Here is a 23,858-nt window from a genome sequence, read left to right as displayed (position 1 = left end):
CTATCTACTAATCCCACTACTGGGTATATATGTGAGGGAATGGACATCATCAAGTCTAAGTGATATCTGCACTCCCATGTTCATTGCAGTTCTATTCACAATAGACAAGATATAAAGCCAACCTAAATGTCAGTCAATGGATAACTGGATAAAGAAAGCATGGTATATATACACAAAGGAATACTACTCAGCCATAAAACAGAATGAAGTTCTGCCCTTGCAGTAACATGCATGAGCTTGGAGAATATTATGTTATGTGAAATAAGTCAGGCACAGAAAGAAAAATACCACATGTTCTCACTCATATGTGGAAGCTAAAAAAGATGATCTAATAGAAACAGAAAGCAGAATAGTGGTTGCTATGGACTGGTAAGGGGAGGGGGGAAAAGGAATGGGAATAGGGTGGTCAGTGAATATAAAATTATAGAGAGATATAAAAAAGTAAAATCCAGTGTTCCAGGGTGAAAAGATAACTTCCAGAATGAAAGAAAATATTTGCAAACTACACATCTGACAAGGGATTAATATCCAGAATATACAAGGAACTCAAAAAACTTAACTTAAAAAAACCCAAATAATCCAATTAGAAAATGGGTAAAGGAGCTGAATAGACATTTCTCAAAGGAAGACATATTAATGGCCAAAAAGAATATGAGAAAAATGCCCAACATCACTAATCAGGGAAATGCCAATCAAAAGCACATCGAGGTATCATCTCACCATTGTTAGACTGGCTGTTATAAAAAAGACAGAATAACAAATGCTGGTGAGGATGTAGAGAAAGGGGAAGTTTCTACACTGTTGGTGGGACTGTAAATTAGTCCAGCCATTATGGAAAACAGTATGGAGGTTTCTCAAGCAACTAGAGATAGAACTTTCATACGGTCCAGCAATTCCACTGCTGAATATATACCCAAAGGAATGAAACTCATCATGTCAGATGGATACATGCACCCCCATGTTTATTGCAGCTCTATTTACAATAACCAAGGTATGGAACCAACATCAATGCCCATTGATGGAAAACTGGATAAGGAAAATGTGGTACACACACACACACACACACACACACACACACACACACACACACACACACACACACACAATGGAATACTACTCAGCCATAAAAAAGAATGAAATTATGCCAATCTCATCAGCATGGAAGAGCTTGGAGAAGGTTATGTTAAGTGAAATAATTTAAGCAAAGACAGAGACATACCACATGTCCTCACTCATAAGTGGGAGCTAAGAAAGAAAGCAAGTGAGCAAGTGAGTTAGCCAGCCAGCAATCAAGCAAGCAAGAAAGACCATAATGATACATTGAACTTTCAGAAGGATAGAACAGAGTTATGGTTACTAGAGGTGGGAAACATTATGGAAGTTTCTCAAACAAGGGTAACAAGGGGGAGGACAGAGGATTTAGGAAAAAAAATGGATAAGGGACACAAAGAATAATTTGATCTGTAATGATGAACAGGCTAATAATATTGATTCAATCATCACATATTATAGATAAATACAAATAGTCAACTCTGTACTCCACATATATCTATAATCAATGTTTCAATTAAAAAATTAATTAAAAAATAATGAAAGAAAGAAAGAAAAACAACAATCATAATAATACCTTATACTTTCAGAAGGAGGGAATCAATCTGGTTTCTAGAGCTAGTAAAGGAGGAGGGAGGGGGAATATCAAGAAATGGGTTAATGGACACAAAACAGCTAATTAAGAAATATAAGCTCTATCGATGTACAGTCAAGCTAGGCACCTTCAATTAACAATTATTTACTGCATGTTATCAAATGACTAGAAGAGAGGAGATCGAATGTCCTCAACACAAATGATTATGTTTTGCAATGATGAATATGCTTTTAATGATTTCTTGGTTGAAACATTGCTGATCCCTTAATTTGTTATTTTTCAGATATAAGAAAACCTTTATTTCTTTGCCTTAAGCTACCTATAGCTTACAGCAATTTGGTAAGTTATACCTCTGTTAATGAAAATGAAACAAATTTTTTTTCTCTCTACAGGATCTTTTCAAAATTCAGAGGGTAAAGTCACCAGAAGAAACCAAAATTTGGAAAAAAGTAAAAAAAGAGTTATCACTAAAAGAGAGATCATAAACCAATTTATTATGAAAACAATCAGAGAAGATATCAAAAGTAAGGAAGAATAATAAATACCACAGAAAAATCAATTATAATTAATTTTGTAATTAAAGGTATCCAACAAAAAGTAGGATAAGTAAATAGTAAATATCATTTTAACAATATTGTTTGCAGAAGACAGATGGGACAAAAATAAAGAAAATATTGTGGTGTCTGAAAGTATTAATTATGGATTGATTTTAAATTTTAGTGGGAAACATGATATACAGCACAAACATCAGAATGTGAGTAGATCCACAAGAAGACTTGCATTTAAGAACTTAATTTAAGAATTTAAGAAATAAATTTAAGAATGTAAGAATTGGACTTCAACAAAGAAGTTGTTGATCCAAGGTATCTTCCACATTCTAAACTGAAACTTTTGGATTTTTTTTGTAAGGTAAATGTTAAATCTCCTTATGTGACTGACTCATCAGGAGTTTAACAAAAATTGCCCCAAAGAAGAAAGAGGAGGTCATGATCTGCCTGAAAAGCTTGCTAGGCAAGCTTCCTTTAAGATAGAAGGAGAATGTTACAGTGAGTGGATGTAGCATGTGGAAATACTCAATTAAATTTCAAAATCCATCAAAAGTAATTTAGAGTAATTATGACAGAAAAAGACAAAATATTAGGAAAGGTATAAAAGAAACCAAGATGCTGCTGCTGATAATATCAATAGTACTGAATAGGACGTCTCATTCAATTAATGATTTTGTAGAACTTGAAAGAGCAGAATGATAAACAAACATACTAACAGATCAAATACATTTTGATGATGTGTTATGACATGGTTATAAAATGAAATTATGGAAGATGAAATGATGGTTGTATAAGAGTGAGTCTTTAACAAATGCATTTTTATTTTCTTTTGAGGTTTGAGAAAATTCCTAGGGAAGGAGGAAATAGCTTATGATTCCCTAACAAAATACTTGTACACAGAATGAGATAATTTAAATAAGTGGTTGTAAAAGGAGAGAAGGAATCCCAAAGAGAGGTGGGACCTATTCATGATTATAAGTAAATAAAAGAACTGGAAGAGTAGATGACAGACTTCAGAAATACCCCCCTGGGCAACAAATGAATCCTAAACTCCAGACATCATGTGAGGCAACTGATAAGGAAACTCGTGTGGGGAGTTTCCTATGACTCTGGCTGTTTCTACAGCTGTGGATATTACTCTGGATTTGGATATGACTGTAACTGGAGAAGTGGCTGTGGATTTGGCTACCACTTTGGCTGTGGATATAGCTCTGGCTCCTGTTGCTACCGGCCACTTTGCTACAGAAAATACTATACCTCTTGCTGATTCCCATGACGGCAGATCCTTCTTGCCTCTGAAATGACCACTCCAAGTACAATGGCGGTAGAAATCCTCCCTATCCTTTCACTTCACTCCGAAGTAAGAATTGATTATTGTCTGCGGGGGACCTGATATAATGTCGAAGGATCTGTCTTCAGCTGACGGTGACTGAAGGGTTTCATCACATCCCTGAAAGCAAAAGATCTTATCCCGATCACTTTTCAAACATGAATCCCTACATCCTTTTCTCCGTCTTCGCACGTGGGGCTATGTGCAGAAGCCCAGGGAGGGCTATAGGATTGGAGTTACTAGAGTGGAGCAATAAAAGCAGTTTCTGAATAAAAGGTTTTGGTTCCTGAGAAGTCCGGTCTCATGTGTATCAGGGTGACAATGGATTTCAGGATTTGTGGCCTGATGGAAAGCGGGGGGACCGAAACTTAATATAAAATAATTTGTTTTCTTTAACTCTTCGAATCCAAGTATTACCTCTTGCTCATAACTTGTCATTTATGAAGGTTAATTTGTTACGTATATAATGAAACGTGAACACAAATCTCACCCTCGAAATCTCATACCTTGCGTGAATAAAGGATTGGGATAGGGAGATCAATGGGAAAAGGAACCTAGTCTTGAGATGTAAGGCACAGGTCGAGAAGTGAGTGGCTGGAACCTGGGTTTGAGTCTTGGTAATCAAGAGGCAAGACTGCTAGTTTAATGTTACCACATTTTGCAAGAGGAGAAATGAGAAATCTTGGAGTCAGCAGATAAGGCTATTGCAGCTGCTCAAGGAAATCAGAAAGGACCTTGATCCTTCTCTCTCTCCTCCCATTCCTGTTCTCCCCCTTTTGCTGTGTGACTTTGTCCCTCATGGTTTCAAAGTGGGTGCGGTGTATGACCGACATCATGTTCATGGTCTGGGCAAGGAAGGAACAGAAGGATGGACAAATGGCCAAGAGCGTCAGGTCTCATTAAAAACCTTGTCTGTGTATGCGTGAAGGGAACACTTCCTGGAAGACTTTTGACCACCCGTCTTTGAACAGTAGTGTGTCATGTGGACGGTGTTCCCTGAAGAGGGTAAAACCAAAAGCGTTGTGGGCAGGGGTTGTGCTAGTCAGCCCCCAGTGTTCACCAAATCCTGATAGGTCTTGAATATCAGAGGTAAGAACCAGTTTTGAGAAAGCAAAATCTTTGGCACATGGAAGGATGTGTTTCCAAGAACGCCAGCTTTGGCAGGGGCACAATCGATGTGCTCACACAGCTTTTCCTTCCCTGTTCGTTTCACGTCATTGTTGGTCCACACAGGATGCTGTCTAGTTGCGAATGTTTATTTGCTATATTAACCTGTTAATTTTTCTCTACTCCTCTTATTTCCATTCTCAAGCCCATCCCTCATTCACGGCCATGCTGTAATTCATGGTATTTCATAGGTGGCCACCCACCCATTTCTATCCATGGAAATTCTGTGAGTGGTGGTCATTCTATTATGCATTTTCAATCTACATGAATGGTATTATTATGCACCTTTTCCTAAGAGTTTTTTTCTTCTCACAGCACGATTGTTGTTGAAAGATCCATCTGTGCCTCTGCATGCACATTTAGTAAATTCTTTCCGGTTGCCGCATGGTGCTCCGTGTGCTTCATACACGAGATGTTGCCCACTCTCTATGTCAGTGATGCACACTTGACCGCCCCCAGCTCCTCTTCTCCACATTTCCACAGTGAACACACGGCCCCTACGGACTTCTGTGAGATTGCGCCGAGTTCTGAACTGTTGGGAGAAACGGTGTGTGCACATGTAATTTTACCAAGTACTGCCGGGTTAGTCTCCAGAAAGTCTGTACTAGTCCAAACCCTAACACTGCAATTCTCGTGTCCTCACGTTACGTTCCCAAACTTGGCATGACCTAGCCTTTGAATGGTACTCGTTTAAGTAAAAAAGTGATTGACTCTTGTTATTTGAAGTTCTATTTCTCTAACCACTAATGAGTTTGGACATTTTTAATGACTTCTGATTATTCATTAACCTTTGTGTTTTTCTTTCCTATCTTTGGCATTGGTTTTCTTTCTAGTTTCTTCTTGATTTGTAGGAGTTGATTGTATGTGTTCGGACCTATTCTCTTTAGACTTTGAAAATATCTCCTACAATGTGATTTTCGTTTTTGTCCATAGTGTGCAGAACTGAACAAAAATTTGAACTGTATGCTTTGTGGTTCTTAAAATCTCTGAGTTAATCTATGCCTTGTGAATGTGGACTAAATTGATCCACACCGTTTGCTTCTCCGTTGAAATTTAGTGGTTCTGTAAGTAATGAACAATGGACCACGGAGGGTGAAATCTGGGCAACGCATATCAGAAGGATAGGGCTTAGAAAGTGCGAAGAAATGATGCCCATTTCTTGTATGTGCAAGAAGAGGAGCATTATGCTTGAGGGGAGCTTTGATGCGTTGCACGTGCTGTTAGAGTCGGTATTCCCTCATCTGTCAGATCTGTGTATAAGAGCAGCCCCAGAACCGGGCATGGAGAGAGATGAGACCAGCAAAGCATTTGTGGCAGACCTCATTGTCTTGGTGGTCAATTAGTGTGGTAACAGACAGGTTATATTTCATTTCATTTTTGCTTTTTATTGTGGCAAAACAAATATAGCATGAGAATTTCGATGTTAAGCATTTTTAAACATAGGAGTGCATGGACTTAATTCCATTTGCCATGCTGCATAACCACTACCTCTATCTATTTCTAAGCCATTTTTTGTCATCCTAAGTATAAATTGCGTACCTACTTACCCATCACTACTCATTATTCACTTTCCCTCATTTCTGGTAACCTCTAAGCTATGCCCGTCTCCAGAAGTGCTGTACCATATGTTTCACCTTAAAGAATTGTGACCTCTTGGTGGGGAGAACATTCAACATTCATTCTCTGTAGTTACTACTTGAAGTTATACAGTCATTGGTCATTGGCTGTAGTTCGCCCTTTCTTGCTCTTTAACACTAGAGCTCTTTGGTTTTGTTCTGTTTTGTTTTGTTTTTTTTTTCTGAAAAATTTGATTTTTCTACAATTGTGGGGAACAGTGTTGAGTATCAATATCTGTGGTACCATGTGTGATGATCATATCAGCATAATTACCATATCGGTCATTTAAAATATGATCATTCCTTGTGGCTGTTATTCAATCTCTCGCTGACACTCCTCTCCCTCCCCTTTCCGTTTCCCACCTCTAGTAACCACAATTGTCTTCTCTCTTCCTGAAATTTCACGGTGTGACTGTGATTGCTGTGTGTTTCTCTTTCTTTCTTTGCTTGTTTCTCTCTCTCTTTCTTTTTCTCTTTCTCTCTCTGTTTTTCTCCTCTCCTTTCCGTTTATTTTGTGTTCCCATTACGAATGAGGTCCCGTTTTTCTCACCGTTTGCCTGGATTATTTGACTTAATGGAAACATCTCAAAGCGAATGGCAGAATTTCAGTCCCTTTTTTTGGCAGGGTGGTATTCCATTGTGCATATATACACATTGTCCTTACCCAGTCATCTGCTGATTTCCGCTTAGGTTGGTTCCAACTCTGAGCTGTTGTAAACATAACCGCAATAAACACGGGCCTGTACAAATCCTTTCAAAATGATGATAACCATTCTTTGTGATCTACACCCAGCAGTGGGGTTGCTGGACCTTTCCCCGTAATTCTGACTTGGCTGTATCCCATAGGTTTGCTAAGTTGTGCTTCTGACTTTAGTAGTTTCAGGAAATGTTTTGGTTTCCTTAGTCATCTCTTCTTTGACCCTGTGGTTGTTCAAAAGTATGTTGTTTAATTTCCAGACATTTGTCTAGTTTTCTGAGTTCTTCTAATTATTGATTTCCAGTTTGTTTCCATCATGGTCAGAAAGTATAGTTGATAGGAGTTTGATTTATGTGAAGTTGTCGGGACCTATTTGGTGGTCAAACATATAGTCGATTATAAATGTGCTGTTGGGTTCAGTGTGCATTCTGCAGCTGTTGGATGAAATGCTCTGTCTGTTAGGTCCATCTGGTGTATGGTGCTATAGAAATGCACGTGGGTTGCCTTATTGATTTTTCCTTCCCTATGATGTGTCCAATGCTGAGAGTGGGGTGTTCAAATCCCCAACTCTTATGGTGTCGGTGTCAATCTCTCCCTTTGATCTGATATTTGCTTTATATATGTGATTGCTCCAGTGTTGGGTGCATACCTATTTATAAGTGTTACATCCTCTTGCTGTATTGATCCCTTTAACGTTACGCAATGCCCTTCCTCATCTCTTAGACCAGGTTTTCCCGGTGTTTGATTTAGGATATAAGTATAGGTATTTGGGCTGGCTTAGTTTTTCATTTGTTTGGACTATCTTCCTCCATCCCTGCTCTTTCAGTCTAAGTGTGTCTTTGAAGGTCAGCTCTGTCTCTCATAGGCAGTACATGAATGGGTCACGTTTTCTTTATGCATTCAGACAGTCTGTGTCTTTTAATCGTGACATATAATGTTTTTAAATTTAAGGTATGTTATTGACATATGATGTCGTTGCCTTGGGATTGTCTTGGTTGTTTTTCAATAGTTTTGTATAGTCTTTGTTCCTCTCATTGTCTGTCATGGTTTCTCTTTGTGGGTGGGTGGTTTTCTGTATTGAAGATGAGGTTTGATTCTTTTCTCTTTCTCATTGGTGTATCTGTGTTAGACCGCCAGCGTGGGTTATATTCTTTGGTGTTTCAAGATGATCATTATGATTCTTTCGCTTGTAGATGGAGTGTAGGACTCTCCTCAGTGTTTCTTGGAGGGTTGAAATGGTGGTCATGATTTCCCTTCATTTTCCTTTGTCTGAGAGGAATCAAGAGGCGATGATGATTTCTCTTAATTTTGGTGAGTTATTTCTCCTTGGTTCATGGGAGATAGCTTTGCAGGTTATCATATTCTTGGCTGGCAGTTTTTCTACTCTCACTGCTTTTGTATATATCCTCCCATTCTCTCCTGGCTTGTATGGTTTCTGCTGAAAGTAGTCTGCTGTTAGTCTAAAGGGGATGCCCTTCTGTGTGATGATGCTATTCTGTTGCTCTTTGTAGAAATCTTCCTTAGTCTTTAACTCGTGACAGTTTGCCTACCGTGTGTCTCGGTGAAGATCTTTTCAGGTCGAATCAAATAGATCTATTTGGAAACTTTGAGTTTCCTAGATTTGGATGTTCATATCTTCCCCAAGACTAGGGTGGTAGGTTTTCAGCTCTTATACTTTTAAATTTGCTTTCACTACCTTTTTTGCTTTCTTTCCCTTCTGGAATGCCTGTAATTCAAATATTTGCTATCTTGATCACCTCCCCAAAGTCTTGTAGGCTTTGTTTGTTTATTTTCCTTCCTTCCACCCCACCCACTATTTTTCATCTTACTGGGTTATTTCCAAACATTTGTCTTCAAGATTAGACATTATTACTTCTCATGATGTAGTCTGTCTTTGAGACTCTTGGATAATGACGCAGTTTAAAAAAATTTTTTTATTCCATTCAAGGTATGCTTCTATTGGAGAAATTCTGTTTGACATTTAATAGTAGCTATGTGTTTGCTAAAGTGGTCATTTAGAACGTGAACGGTTTAACTGATTTCACTGGTTTGTTTGTCTGTATTCCCTTGTATCACAGTGAGCTCTTTCCAATTGAGGATATGAGTTCCTTTGGCAGAAGGTTGGTGATTTCTGATTTGTAGGGATCCATTCTAGGAGCACTGTTGTGTTTCTTTGGTGGTGTCATGTTCCCGTCTTTTAATTTTTTTATTTTTCGTGTGCCTTATTTCCCCGCATTGATACCTGGCAGTGGGTGCGGCTGGTAGTTGGGGCTGTGGCAGTGAGTCCCAGTTGGTCACTTCTCTGGCTGTGGGGAAGAATGCTATAATGCCGCAGCAGAGAGGGGCCATGTCCAGCTGTTTTGTTGCACTCGGCTATTCTGACAGATGAGGCGAAAGAGGGGGCGCAGACAGCCACTGCTTGGACTGTGAGTGAGGCCCCTTAATGTTGGTGCCGAAGGAGCACAGCCAGGTGCTTCTCAGACACTGTTGGAAGCCAAAACACAGATCCAACACTGTGGTCCCTGTCAGCTGCTTCATGGTACATTGGCATTGCTGCTAAGAAGAACTGTTGAGGGTGAGACCTCCTGGCTGCTTCTCTGGGAGGGTTTAGATGAGCTCCACTTCCACTGGTAAAGGGCTACTCACCTGTGTTTTAATGTGGAGACCTGTGACTTGTTCTTCTGGGTTTGAAGCTTGGACTCACAGGACTGAGGCAGAGAAGGTGGAATGGCAGGGGTCCTGGTTGTCTCATGTCTGGCTGTGGGTGTGAGGGTACGGTGGTCCAGGAGGCCTGGAGTTGACTTTTCAGACCTGTATGGCTGGGTCCCAGCCACTCCTGGATCCAGGCCTCAAGGCTCTGGGATCAGGGGAATGTAGCAACTCGTGTGAGCATGCTGGGATGGCAGCGGAGTGTTAAGGCTGGGGAAAGCTGTGGCTACTGTCCCCAGGGCAGGGGGTGCTCTCACAATGGCTCTGGATTCAACATGGTGCCAAACTGCATTGGTTTGGGTCATGAGGGTGGGGGTGGGGAGTGTACCGTATGTACTTCTGTGCTTCTGTGCTACAGAGCTGGAGTGCATGTGCTCTAGGCAGCTCCTTACCATTCAGTACAGGCTGCAAGAGCTGAGGACAACTCCTACAGCAGGGACTGCAGGCCCTAAAGGTAAGGATGGGGGTTGGTGTGAGCCCTCTGTCTACCTTTGCCGCCTGTATAGAATGTCTCTCCCGTGCCAATCCTCATGACAAAGACGTGGTAGATGAGGTGGCGGGCCTCTCTGTCCTCTCTCTGCTCCCATTTTCGGGTTCTGGGCTCCATGGGATCTCACCAAACTCTGATACTCTCGTGCACTCTCCCACACATGCTCCCAATGACGTTAATATGTATGAGTTGTATTGGAGCTTTTGGGTGAGATCTACTTGCCCTGCACACCTCTAGATGGCCATCTTACCCCAACTCCTCTTACTTGAATTTTTGCAGGGATGTCAGCGACTACTCACTGCTAGGTGTACATGACCCAGAGAAAGTTGCCATCTAATCGCAAAGGGAAACATTACAAGAAAAGGAGAGAAGCATAAACAAGATGGCAGTTGTAATTCCTTACATAGCAATAATTACCTGAAATCTAAATGGAATAAATTGTCCAACCCAAGACATACGATTACTGAACAGACCAATAAAAGAGAGAAAAAAGAAAGGAAAAAAAAAAAAAAACCCCAGGGAGAGTGAAACAGAAGACGAGACTCTGTGCTGCTTTAAGTGACTCACTTTACCTTTAACGTCAGCTATAGACTGATTGTGAAAGGATGGAAGAAGGTCTTCCATGCTATTAAAAAAGGTAGAGAGTATGTCGGAGTATACTGAAATCTTACATCTGTTTGTAATTCAAAATGTCTCAAACAAACAAAAGAGAAGGAATTTCATCATATATTTTCAAAGGTTCAGTTGATCCAGAAATAGAACAATTGGGAATATGCATACACCCATCATCGGAGCACCTACATATACAAAGCAAAGTTTAATAGACCTCAAGGTATTAGTAGCACTCAAGAGAGAGAGAGATATCTGTAAAACCATAAGTGTACGAAAAGTAACGACTCCACTTTCAACACTGGCTAGATCATTTCGATAGAGAATCAGTCAGGAGCATTTAGTCTGGAACTACGTTTTAGATGAAACGGATATAAGCGATGTATACAGAACATGTTATTAAATAGCAGCACAGTACACATTATTCTCAAATCTGCATGGAACCTTTCCATGAAGAAATCACAAATAAGGTCTCAAAACAAGTCCTAACATTTTCAGAAGCTTATCGACTTATCCAGCATGTTTTCTGAACACAAGGATGTAACTAGAAATAACTAATAGAAGGAAGTCCAGAAATTTCACAAACATGGAGAAATTAAGAACTATGGACCTAACCACCAAAGTGTCAAAGAAGAAAGAAAAAGGAAAGGTAAAACATTTCTGGATGCATGCAAACAAAAATGGAAACACAACACACCAGAACTTCTAAAATTTAGCAAAAGCAGCTCTAAGAGGACGGGGTTTGTAACACTAAACACCTGTATCAAACAAGCAACTGTCCCATGTAGACAACCTGACTTGACCCTCTAGTGAACCAGAATACAAATAAACAATCTATGCCATAGTTCGCAGAAGACAGAGGATAATAAAGATCGGAACAGAAATAAATGAAACAGAAAGTCAAATGCATTCAGAAAGATCAGGAGAGTTTTTGTTTATTAATAAAAATCAACAAAATGTCAGAGCTGCATTGAATGAGGAAGAAAAGGGAGAAGACTGAAATAAATAAACACAGAAATAAAGAGGAGACTTTGCCACTGATACCACAGCAATAAAATTCATGAGGCCACTATGCGCAGTGTCGTGCCAATAAATTGGATAACCTAGAAGAAATGGATCAATTACCAAGTCCATACGACCTAACCAAAATAATTCATGAAGAAATGGAAATGATGAAGGGAACAATAAGAAGTCAGTTGTCAATGGTCTCCCATTGAAAGAAAGCTCATAACCTGATGGCTTCACTGCTGAATTCTACAAAACGTTTAAAAAAGAACTAAGTACCTCAGAAAGGTCAACGATTACTCATTTCCTAATTGCAAGGTATCCAAACAAAAAGTACGATAAGTAAATTACATTTTAAAGTAGAGTTTTGTTTTTTTTGTTTTTTGTTTTTTTTTTGGAGAAGACAGATAAGACAAAAATGAGAATACTACTGTGAAGTCTGGGAGTATCACTCACCGATTGGCTTTACCCTTTATTGGGAAGCATGGATCTATAGCACCAATATGAGAGTCGTCCGAGTAAACCCACAGACAGTCTTGCATTGAACAATCGAACTTTCACAAAGATCTTGTTGATCTCAGGCCTGTTTCTCATTCGACGTGGACGCCTTTGGGTAAGTGTGTCTTTTCATATATAGGAGACATGATACGTCTGTGTACATAACTGACCAGCAGGGGTTTCAGAAAGAAACAATTTTGTCCCAGAGAAAGCGAGAAAGTCATGATCTGCTTGGAAAAGGCGGGGATAGGCAAGCTTTCCTTCAGGGAGATGGAGAACATTTCAGGGCGTGGTTGTAGCATTTGGAAATACTCAATTTATTGCCCAAAGTCTATGCAAGTAAGTTAGAGTCATTTTGCTGGAAAAAGACAAAGTACGGAGGTAGGAGAAAATGGGAACCAACGTGCTGCTGCTGGTGATACTTTTAATAGTATTGAGTAGAGCTTCTTCTTCAGTAAGTGCTTTCCAAGACCTTGACAGAGCAGTGCGATAACGAAACACACATTTATAGATGAAACATGTTTTGGTGATGTGTTATGTCATGGTCATAAAATTCAATGATGGTTGTGTCAGCTTGGGTCCATCGAAAATGGATCCTTTTCTTTCAAGGCTTGAGAAAATTCCTGGGGAAGCAGGAAATCAATTATAAATCCCTAACAAAATGATTGCCCACAGAATGAGCTCATTTTAGGCAAATGGTTGTTAAATGAGAGAACCAAGCCCACGTGAGGGTTGACCTATTCATCCCAGTAAGTATATAAAGGTCCTGGAAGAGAGGACGACACTCACACTTCAGCAATATCCTCCTACCTCTTGACTGAAACCTCACCTCCTGACACGATGTGTGGCAACTACGGTGGAAACTCCTGTGGGGGCTGTGGCTCCGGCTGTGGCTGCGGTTGTGGATACGGCTCTGGCTGCGGATGCGGCTCTTGCGGTGGCTGTGGCTCTGACTGTGGATATGGCTCTGGCTGCGGCTCTGGCTGTGGATACGGCTCTGGCTGTGGATGTGGCCCCGGCTGTGGATACGGCTCTTGCGGTGGCTGTGGCTCTGGCTGTGGATACGGCTCTTGCGGTGGCTGTGGCTTTGGCAGTGGCTGTGGCTCTGGCTGTGGCTCCAACTGTGGATACGGCTCTGGCTGTGGATACGGCTCTAAATATGGACTAGGCTGTGGATATGGCTCTGGCTCCTGTGGCTACCGGCCACTTTGCTACAGAAAATACTATACCTCTTGCTGATTCCCATGACGGCAGATCCTTCTTGCCTCTGAAATGACCACTCCAAGTACAATGGCGGTAGAAATCCTCCCTATCCTTTCACTTCACTCCGAAGTAAGAATTGATTATTGTCTGCGGGGGACCTGATTTAATGTCGAAGGATCTGTCTTCAGCTGACGGTGACTGAGGGGTTTCATCACATCCCTGGAAACCAAAGATCTTATCCCGATCACTTTTCAAACATGAATCCCTACATCCTTTTCTCCGTCTTCGCACGTGGGGCTATGTGCAGAAGCCCAGGGAGGGCTATAGGATTGGAGTTACTAGAGTGGAACAACAAAAGCAGTTTCTGAATAAAAGGCTTTGTTTCCTGAGAAGTCCGGTCTCATGTGTATCAGGGTGACAATGGATTTCAGGATTTGTGGCCTGATGGAAAGCGGGGGGACCGAAACTTAATATAAAATAATTTGTTTTCTTTAACTCTTCGAATCCAAGTATTACCTCTTGCTCATAACTTGTCATTTATGAAGGTTATTTTGTTACGTATATAATGAAACGTGAACACAAATCTCACCCTCGAAATCTCATACCTTGCGTGAATAAAGGATTGGGATAGGGAGATCAATGGGAAAAGGAACCTAGTCTTGAGATGTAAGGCACAGGTCGAGAAGTGAGTGGCTGGAACCTGGGTTTGAGTCTTGGTAATCAAGAGGCAAGACTGCTAGTTTAATGTTACCACATTTTGCAAGAGGAGAAATGAGAAATCTTGGAGTCAGCAGATAAGGCTATTGCAGCTGCTCAAGGAAATCAGAAAGGACCTTGATCCTTCTCTCTCTCCTCCCATTCCTGTTCTCCCCCTTTTGCTGTGTGACTTTGTCCCTCATGGTTTCAAAGTGGGTGCGGTGTATGACCGACATCATGTTCATGGTCTGGGCAAGGAAGGAACAGAAGGATGGACAAATGGCCAAGAGCGTCAGGTCTCATTAAAAACCTTGTCTGTGTATGCGTGAAGGGAACACTTCCTGGAAGACTTTTGACCACCCGTCTTTGAACAGTAGTGTGTCATGTGGACGGTGTTCGCTGAAGAGGGTAAAACCAAAAGCGTTGTGGGCAGGGGTTGTGCTAGTCAGCCCCCAGTGTTCACCAAATCCTGATAGGTCTTGAATATCAGAGGTAAGAACCAGGTTTGAGAAAGCAAAATCTTTGGCACATGGAAGGATGTGTTTCCAAGAACACCAGCTTTGGCAGGGGCACAATCGATGTGCTCACACAGCTTTTCCTTCCCTGTTCGTTTCACGTCATTGTTGGTCCACACAGGATGCTGTCTAGTTGCGAATGTTTATTTGCTATATTAACCTGTTAATTTTTCTCTACTCCTCTTATTTCCATTCTCAAGCCCATCCCTCATTCACGGCCATGCTGTAATTCATGGTATCTCATAGGTGGCCACCCACCCATTTCTTTCCATGAAAGTTCTGTGAGTGGTGGTCATTCTATTATGCATTTTCAATCTACATGAATGGTATTATTATGCACCTTTTCCTAAGAGTTTTTTTCTTCTCACAGCACGATTGTTGTTGAAAGATCCATCTGTGCCTCTGTATGCACATTTAGTCCATTCTTTCCGGTTGCCGCATGGTGCTCCGTGTGCTTCATACACGAGATGTTGCCCACTCTCTATGTCAGTGATGCACACTTGACCGCCCCCAGCTCCTCATCTCCACATTTCCACAGTGAACACACGGCCCCTACGGACCTCTGTGAGATTGCGCCGAGTTCGGAACTGTTGGGAGAAACGGTGTGTGCACATGTAATTTTACCAAGTACTGCCGGGTTAGTCTCCAGAAGGTCTGTACTAGTCCAAACCCTAACACTGCAATTCTCGTGTCCTCACGTTACGTTCCCAAACTTGGCATGACCTAGCCTTTGAATGGTACTCGTTTAAGTAAAAAAGTGATTGACTCTTGTTATTTGAAGTTCTATTTCTCTAACCACTAATGAGTTTGGACATTTTTAATGACTTCTGATTATTCATTAACCTTCGTGTTTTTCTTTCCTATCTTTGGCATTGGTTTTCTTTCTAGTTTCTTCTTGATTTGTAGGAGTTGATTGTATGTGTTCGGACCTATTCTCTTTAGACTTTGAAAATATCTCCTACAATGTGATTTTCGTTTTTGTCCATAGTGTGCAGAACTGAACAAAAATTTGAACTGTATGCTTTGTGGTTCTTAAAATCTCTGAGTTAATCTATGCCTTGAGAATGTGGACTAAATTGATCCACACCGTTTGCTTCTCCGTTGAAATTTAGTGGTTCTGTAAGTAATGAACAATGGACCACGGAGGGTGAAATCTGGGCAACGCATATCAGAAGGATAGGGCTTAGAAAGTGCGAAGAAATGATGCCCATTTCTTGTATGTGCAAGAAGAGGAGCATTATGCTTGAGGGGAGCTTTGATGCGTTGCACGTGCTGTTAGAGTCGGTATTCCCTCATTTGTCAGATCTGTGTATAAGAGCAGCCCCAGAACCGGGCATGGAGAGAGATGAGACCAGCAAAGCATTTGTGGCAGACCTCATTGTCTTGGTGGTCAATTAGTGTGGTAACAGACAGGTTATATTTCATTTCATTTTTGCTTTTTATTGTGGCAAAACAAATATAGCATGAGAATTTCGATGTTAAGCATTTTTAAACATAGGAGTGCATGGACTTAATTCCATTTGCCATGCTGCATAACCACTACCTCTATCTATTTCTAAGCCATTTTTTGTCATCCTAAGTATAAATTGCGTACCTACTTACCCATCACTACTCATTATTCACTTTCCCTCATTTCTGGTAACCTCTAAGCTATGCCCGTCTCCGGAAGTGCTGTACCATATGTTTCACCTTAAAGAATTGTGACCTCTTGGTGGGGAGAACATTCAACATTCATTCTCTGTAGTTACTACTTGAAGTTATACAGTCATTGGTCATTGGCTATAGTTCGCCCTTTCTTGCTCTTTAACACTAGAGCTCTTTGGTTTTGTTCTGTTCTGTTTTGTTTTGTTTTTCCGTAAAATTTGATTTTTCTACAATTGTGGGGAACAGTGTTGAGTATCAATATCTGTGGTACCATGTGTGATGATCATATCAGCATAATTACCATATCGGTCATTTAAAATATGATCATTCCTTGTGGCTGTTATTCAATCTCTCGCTGACACTCCTCTCCCTCCCCTTTCCGTTTCCCACCTCTAGTAACCACAATTGTCTTCTCTCTTCCTGAAATTTTACGGTGTGACTGTGATTGCTGTGTGTTTCTCTTTCTTTCTTTGCTTGCTTCTCTCTCTCTTTCTTTTTCTCTTTCTCTCTCTGTTTTTCTCCTCTCCTTTCCGTTTATTTTGTGTTCCCATTACGAATGAGGTCCCGTTTTTCTCACCGTTTGCCTGGATTATTTGACTTAATGGAAACATCTCAAAGCGAATGGCAGAATTTCAGTCCCTTTTTTTGGCAGGGTGGTATTCCATTGTGCATATATACACATTGTCCTTACCCAGTCATGTGCTGATTTCCGCTTAGGTTGGTTCCAACTCTGAGCTGTTGTAAACATAACCACAATAAACACGGGCCTGTACAAATCCTTTCAAAATGATGATAACCATTCTTTGTGATCTACACCCAGCAGTGGGGTTGCTGGACCTTTCCCCGTAATTCTGACTTGGCTGTATCCCATAGGTTTGCTAAGTTGTGCTTCTGACTTCAGTAGTTTCAGGAAATGTTTTGGTTTCCTTAGTCATCTCTTCTTTGACCCTGTGGTTGTTCAAAAGTATGTTGTTTAATTTCCAGACATTTGTCTAGTTTTCCAAGTTCTTCTAATTATTGATTTCCAGTTTGTTTCCATCATGGTCAGAAAGTATAGTTGATAGGAGTTTGATTTATGTGAAGTTGTCGGGACCTATTTGGTGGTCAAACATATAGTCGATTATAAATGTGCTGTTGGGTTCAGTGTGCATTCTGCAGCTGTTGGATGAAATGCTCTGTCTGTTAGGTCCATCTGGTGTATGGTGCTATAGAAATGCACGTGGGTTGCCTTATTGATTTTTCCTTCCCTATGATGTGTCCAATGCTGAGAGTGGGGTGTTCAAATCCCCAACTCTTATGGTGTCGGTGTCAATCTCTCCCTTTGATCTGATATTTGCTTTATATATGTGATTGCTCCAGTGTTGGGTGCATACCTATTTATAAGTGTTACATCCTCTTGCTGTATTGATCCCTTTAACGTTACGCAATGCCCTTCCTCATCTCTTAGACCAGGTTTTCCCGGTGTTTGATTTAGGATATAAGTATAGGTATTTGGGCTGGCTTAGTTTTTCATTTTTTTGGAATATCTTCCTCCATCCCTGCTCTTTCAGTCTAAGTGTGTCTTTGAAGGTCAGCTCTGTCTCTCATAGGCAGTACATGAATGGGTCACGTTTTCTTTATGCATTCAGACAGTCTGTGTCTTTTAATCGTGACATTTAATGTTTTTAAATTTAAGGTATGTTATTGACATATGATGTCGTTGCCTTGGGATTGTCTTGGTTGTTTTTCAATAGTTTTGTATATTCTTTGTTCCTCTCATTGTCTGTCATGGTTTCTCTTTGTGGGTGGGTGGTTTTCTGTATTGAAGATGAGGTTTGACTCTTTTCTCTTTCTCATTGGTGTATCTGTGTTAGACCGCCAGCGTGGGTTATATACTTTGGTGTTTCAGGATGATCATTATGATTCTTTCGCTTGTAGATGGAGTGTAGGACTCTCCTCAGTGTTTCTTGGAGGGTTGAAATGGTGGTCATGATTTCCCTTCATTTTCCTTTGTCTGAGAGGAATCAAGAGGCGATGATGATTTCTCTTAATTTTGGTGAGTTATTTCTCCTTGGTTCATGGGAGATAGCTTTGCAGGTTATCATATTCTTGGCTGGCAGTTTTTCTACTCTCACTGCTTTTGTATATATCCTCCCATTCTCTCCTGGCTTGTATGGTTTCTGCTGAAAGTAGTCTGCTGTTAGTCTAAAGGGGATGCCCTTCTGTGTGATGATGCTATTCTGTTGCTCTTTGTAGAAATCTTCCTTAGTCTTTAACTCGTGACAGTTTGCCTACCGTGTGTCTCGGTGAAGATCTTTTCAGGTCGAATCAAATAGATCTATTTGGAAACTTTGAGTTTCCTAGATTTGGATGTTCATATCTTCCCCAAGACTAGGGTGGTAGGTTTTCAGCTCTTATACTTTTAAATTTGCTTTCACTACCTTTTTTGCTTTCTTTCCCTTCTGGAATGCCTGTAATTCAAATATTTGCTATCTTGATCACCTCCCCAAAGTCTTGTAGGCTTTGTTTGTTTATTTTCCTTCCTTCCACCCCACCCACTATTTTTCATCTTACTGGGTTATTTCCAAACATTTGTCTTCAAGATTAGACATTATTACTTCTCATGATGTAGTCTGTCTTTGAGACTCTTGGATAATGACGCAGTTTAAAAAATTTTTTTTATTCCATTCAAGGTATGCTTCTATTGGAGAAATTCTGTTTGACATTTAATAGTAGCTATGTGTTTGCTAAAGTGGTCATTTAGAACGTGAACGGTTTAACTGATTTCACTGGTTTGTTTGTCTGTATTCCCTTGTATCACAGTGAGCTCTTTCCAATTGAGGATATGAGTTCCTTTGGCAGAAGGTTGGTGATTTCTGATTTGTAGGGATCCATTCTAGGAGCACTGTTGTGTTTCTTTGGTGGTGTCATGTTCCCGTCTTTTAATTTTTTTATTTTTCGTGTGTCTTATTTCCCCGCATTGATACCTGGCAGTGGGTGCGGCTGGTAGTTGGGGCTGTGGCAGTGAGTCCCAGTTGGTCACTTCTCTGGCTGTGGGGAAGAATGCTATAATGCCGCAGCAGAGAGGGGCCGTGTCCAGCTGTTTTGTTGCACTCGGCTAGTCTGACAGATGAGGCGAAAGAGGGGGCGCAGACAGCCACTGCTTGGACTGTGAGTGAGGCCCCTTAATGTTGGTGCCGAAGGAGCACAGCCAGCTGCTTCTCAGACACTGTTGGAAGCCAAAACACAGATCCAACACTGTGGTCCCTGTCAGCTGCTTCATGGTACATTGGCATTGCTGCTAAGAAGAACTGTTGAGGGTGAGACCTCCTGGCTGCTTCTCTGGGAGGGTTTAGATGAGCTCCACTTCCACTGGTAAAGGGCTACTCACCTGTGTTTTAATGTGGAGACCTGTGACTTGTTCTTCTGGGTTTGAAGCTTGGACTCACAGGACTGAGGCAGAGAAGGTGGAATGGCAGGGGTCCTGGTTGTCTCATGTCTGGCTGTGGGTGTGAGGGTACGGTGGTCCAGGAGGCCTGGAGTTGACTTTTCAGACCTGTATGGCTGGGTCCCAGCCACTCCTGGATCCAGGCCTCAAGGCTCTGGGATCAGGGGAATGTAGCAACTCGTGTGAGCATGCTGGGATGGCAGCGGAGTGTTAAGGCTGGGGAAAGCTGTGGCTACTGTCCCCAGGGCAGGGGGTGCTCTCACAATGGCTCTGGATTCAAGATGGTGCCAAACTGCATTGGTTTGGGTCATGAGGGTGGGGGTGGGGAGTGTACCGTATGTACTTCTGTGCTTCTGTGCTACAGAGCTGGAGTGCATGTGCTCTAGGCAGCTCCTTACCATTCAGTACAGGCTGCAAGAGCTGAGGACAACTCCTACAGCAGGAACTGCAGGCCCTAAAGGTAAGGATGGGGGTTGGTGTGAGCCCTCTGTCTACCTTTGCCGCCTGTATAGAATGTCTCTCCCGTGCCAATCCTCATGACAAAGACGTGGTAGATGAGGTGGCGGGCCTCTCTGTCCTCTCTCTGCTCCCATTTTCGGGTTCTGGGCTCCATGGGATCTCACCAAACTCTGATACTCTCGTGCACTCTCCCACACATGCTCCCAATGACGTTAATATGTATGAGTTGTATTGGAGCTTTTGGGTGAGATCTACTTGCCCTGCACACCTCTAGATGGCCATCTTACCCCAACTCCTCTTACTTGAATTTTTGCAGGGATGTCAGCGACTACTCACTGCTAGGTGTACATGACCCAGAGAAAGTTGCCATCTAATCGCAAAGGGAAACATTACAAGAAAAGGAGAGAAGCATAAACAAGATGGCAGTTGTAATTCCTTACATAGCAATAATTACCTGAAATCTAAATGGAATAAATTGTCCAACCCAAGACATACGATTACTGAACAGACCAATAAAAGAGAGAAAAAAGAAAGGAAAAAAAAAAAAAAAACCCCAGGGAGAGTGAAACAGAAGACGAGACTCTGTGCTGCTTTAAGTGACTCACTTTACCTTTAACGTCAGCTATAGACTGATTGTGAAAGGATGGAAGAAGGTCTTCCATGCTATTAAAAAAGGTAGAGAGTATGTCGGAGTATACTGAAATCTTACATCTGTTTGTAATTCAAAATGTCTCAAACAAACAAAAGAGAAGGAATTTCATCATATATTTTCAAAGGTTCAGTTGATCCAGAAATAGAACAATTGGGAATATGCATACACCCATCATCGGAGCACCTACATATACAAAGCAAAGTTTAATAGACCTCAAGGTATTAGTAGCACTCAAGAGAGAGAGAGATATCTGTAAAACCATAAGTGTACGAAAAGTAACGACTCCACTTTCAACACTGGCTAGATCATTTCGATAGAGAATCAGTCAGGAGCATTTAGTCTGGAACTACGTTTTAGATGAAACGGATATAAGCGATGTATACAGAACATGTTATTAAATAGCAGCACAGTACACATTATTCTCAAATCTGCATGGAACCTTTCCATGAAGAAATCACAAATAAGGTCTCAAAACAAGTCCTAACATTTTCAGAAGCTTATCGACTTATCCAGCATGTTTTCTGAACACAAGGATGTAACTAGAAATAACTAATAGAAGGAAGTCCAGAAATTTCACAAACATGGAGAAATTAAGAACTATGGACCTAACCACCAAAGTGTCAAAGAAGAAAGAAAAAGGAAAGGTAAAACATTTCTGGATGCATGCAAACAAAAATGGAAACACAACACACCAGAACTTCTAAAATTTAGCAAAAGCAGCTCTAAGAGGACGGGGTTTGTAACACTAAACACCTGTATCAAACAAGCAACTGTCCCATGTAGACAACCTGACTTGACCCTCTAGTGAACCAGAATACAAATAAACAATCTATGCCATAGTTCGCAGAAGACAGAGGATAATAAAGATCGGAACAGAAATAAATGAAACAGAAAGTCAAATGCATTCAGAAAGATCAGGAGAGTTTTTGTTTATTAATAAAAATCAACAAAATGTCAGAGCTGCATTGAATGAGGAAGAAAAGGGAGAAGACTGAAATAAATAAACACAGAAATAAAGAGGAGACTTTGCCACTGATACCACAGCAATAAAATTCATGAGGCCACTATGCGCAGTGTCGTGCCAATAAATTGGATAACCTAGAAGAAATGGATCAATTACCAAGTCCATACGACCTAACCAAAATAATTCATGAAGAAATGGAAATGATGAAGGGAACAATAAGAAGTCAGTTGTCAATGGTCTCCCATTGAAAGAAAGCTCATAACCTGATGGCTTCACTGCTGAATTCTACAAAACGTTTAAAAAAGAACTAAGTACCTCAGAAAGGTCAACGATTACTCATTTCCTAATTGCAAGGTATCCAAACAAAAAGTACGATAAGTAAATTACATTTTAAAGTAGAGTTTTGTTTTTTTTGTTTTTTGTTTTTTTTTTGGAGAAGACAGATAAGACAAAAATGAGAATACTACTGTGAAGTCTGGGAGTATCACTCACCGATTGGCTTTACCCTTTATTGGGAAGCATGGATCTATAGCACCAATATGAGAGTCGTCCGAGTAAACCCACAGACAGTCTTGCATTGAACAATCGAACTTTCACAAAGATCTTGTTGATCTCAGGCCTGTTTCTCATTCGACGTGGACGCCTTTGGGTAAGTGTGTCTTTTCATATATAGGAGACATGATACGTCTGTGTACATAACTGACCAGCAGGGGTTTCAGAAAGAAACAATTTTGTCCCAGAGAAAGCGAGAAAGTCATGATCTGCTTGGAAAAGGCGGGGATAGGCAAGCTTTCCTTCAGGGAGATGGAGAACATTTCAGGGCGTGGTTGTAGCATTTGGAAATACTCAATTTATTGCCCAAAGTCTATGCAAGTAAGTTAGAGTCATTTTGCTGGAAAAAGACAAAGTACGGAGGTAGGAGAAAATGGGAACCAACGTGCTGCTGCTGGTGATACTTTTAATAGTATTGAGTAGAGCTTCTTCTTCAGTAAGTGCTTTCCAAGACCTTGACAGAGCAGTGCGATAACGAAACACACATTTATAGATGAAACATGTTTTGGTGATGTGTTATGTCATGGTCATAAAATTCAATGATGGTTGTGTCAGCTTGGGTCCATCGAAAATGGATCCTTTTCTTTCAAGGCTTGAGAAAATTCCTGGGGAAGCAGGAAATCAATTATAAATCCCTAACAAAATGATTGCCCACAGAATGAGCTCATTTTAGGCAAATGGTTGTTAAATGAGAGAACCAAGCCCACGTGAGGGTTGACCTATTCATCCCAGTAAGTATATAAAGGTCCTGGAAGAGAGGACGACACTCACACTTCAGCAATATCCTCCTACCTCTTGACTGAAACCTCACCTCCTGACACGATGTGTGGCAACTACGGTGGAAACTCCTGTGGGGGCTGTGGCTCCGGCTGTGGCTGCGGTTGTGGATACGGCTCTGGCTGCGGATGCGGCTCTTGCGGTGGCTGTGGCTCTGACTGTGGATATGGCTCTGGCTGCGGCTCTGGCTGTGGATACGGCTCTGGCTGTGGATGTGGCCCCGGCTGTGGATACGGCTCTTGCGGTGGCTGTGGCTCTGGCTGTGGATACGGCTCTTGCGGTGGCTGTGGCTTTGGCAGTGGCTGTGGCTCTGGCTGTGGCTCCAACTGTGGATACGGCTCTGGCTGTGGATACGGCTCTAAATATGGACTAGGCTGTGGATATGGCTCTGGCTCCTGTGGCTACCGGCCACTTTGCTACAGAAAATACTATACCTCTTGCTGATTCCCATGACGGCAGATCCTTCTTGCCTCTGAAATGACCACTCCAAGTACAATGGCGGTAGAAATCCTCCCTATCCTTTCACTTCACTCCGAAGTAAGAATTGATTATTGTCTGCGGGGGACCTGATTTAATGTCGAAGGATCTGTCTTCAGCTGACGGTGACTGAGGGGTTTCATCACATCCCTGGAAACCAAAGATCTTATCCCGATCA

The 23,858-nt window shown here is 41.4% G+C and overlaps 2 protein-coding genes across 2 annotated transcripts; both read left to right on the top strand.

Moving 5' to 3' along the window:
• Positions 1-13,154: 13,154 nt before the first annotated feature.
• LOC134371626 (keratin-associated protein 21-1-like) lies at positions 13,155-13,553 on the top strand. The gene has a single exon (XM_063088473.1). It carries the CDS (start codon positions 13,155-13,157, stop codon positions 13,551-13,553), a length of 399 nt encoding a protein of 132 aa, XP_062944543.1.
• Positions 13,554-23,248: 9,695 nt separating this feature from the next.
• LOC134371618 (keratin-associated protein 21-1-like) lies at positions 23,249-23,647 on the top strand. Its single transcript, XM_063088462.1, has one exon. The coding sequence runs from the start codon at positions 23,249-23,251 to the stop codon at positions 23,645-23,647; it is 399 nt and encodes a 132-aa protein (XP_062944532.1).
• The last annotated feature ends 211 nt before the right edge of the window (positions 23,648-23,858 follow it).

This window comes from Cynocephalus volans, chromosome 1 (assembly GCF_027409185.1).
Source record: "Cynocephalus volans isolate mCynVol1 chromosome 1, mCynVol1.pri, whole genome shotgun sequence".
NCBI lineage: Eukaryota > Metazoa > Chordata > Mammalia > Dermoptera > Cynocephalidae > Cynocephalus > Cynocephalus volans.
The sequence above is the reverse complement of the archived record's forward strand: the minus strand, read 5'-3'. Positions and strand labels throughout refer to the sequence as shown.

What these genes read in the sequence shown, in the direction of transcription:
- LOC134371626 (XM_063088473.1), top strand. Translation starts at nt 13,155, where the DNA reads ATGTGTGGCAACTACGGTGGAAACTCCTGTGGGGGCTGTGGCTCCGGC.
- LOC134371618 (XM_063088462.1), top strand. Translation starts at nt 23,249, where the DNA reads ATGTGTGGCAACTACGGTGGAAACTCCTGTGGGGGCTGTGGCTCCGGC.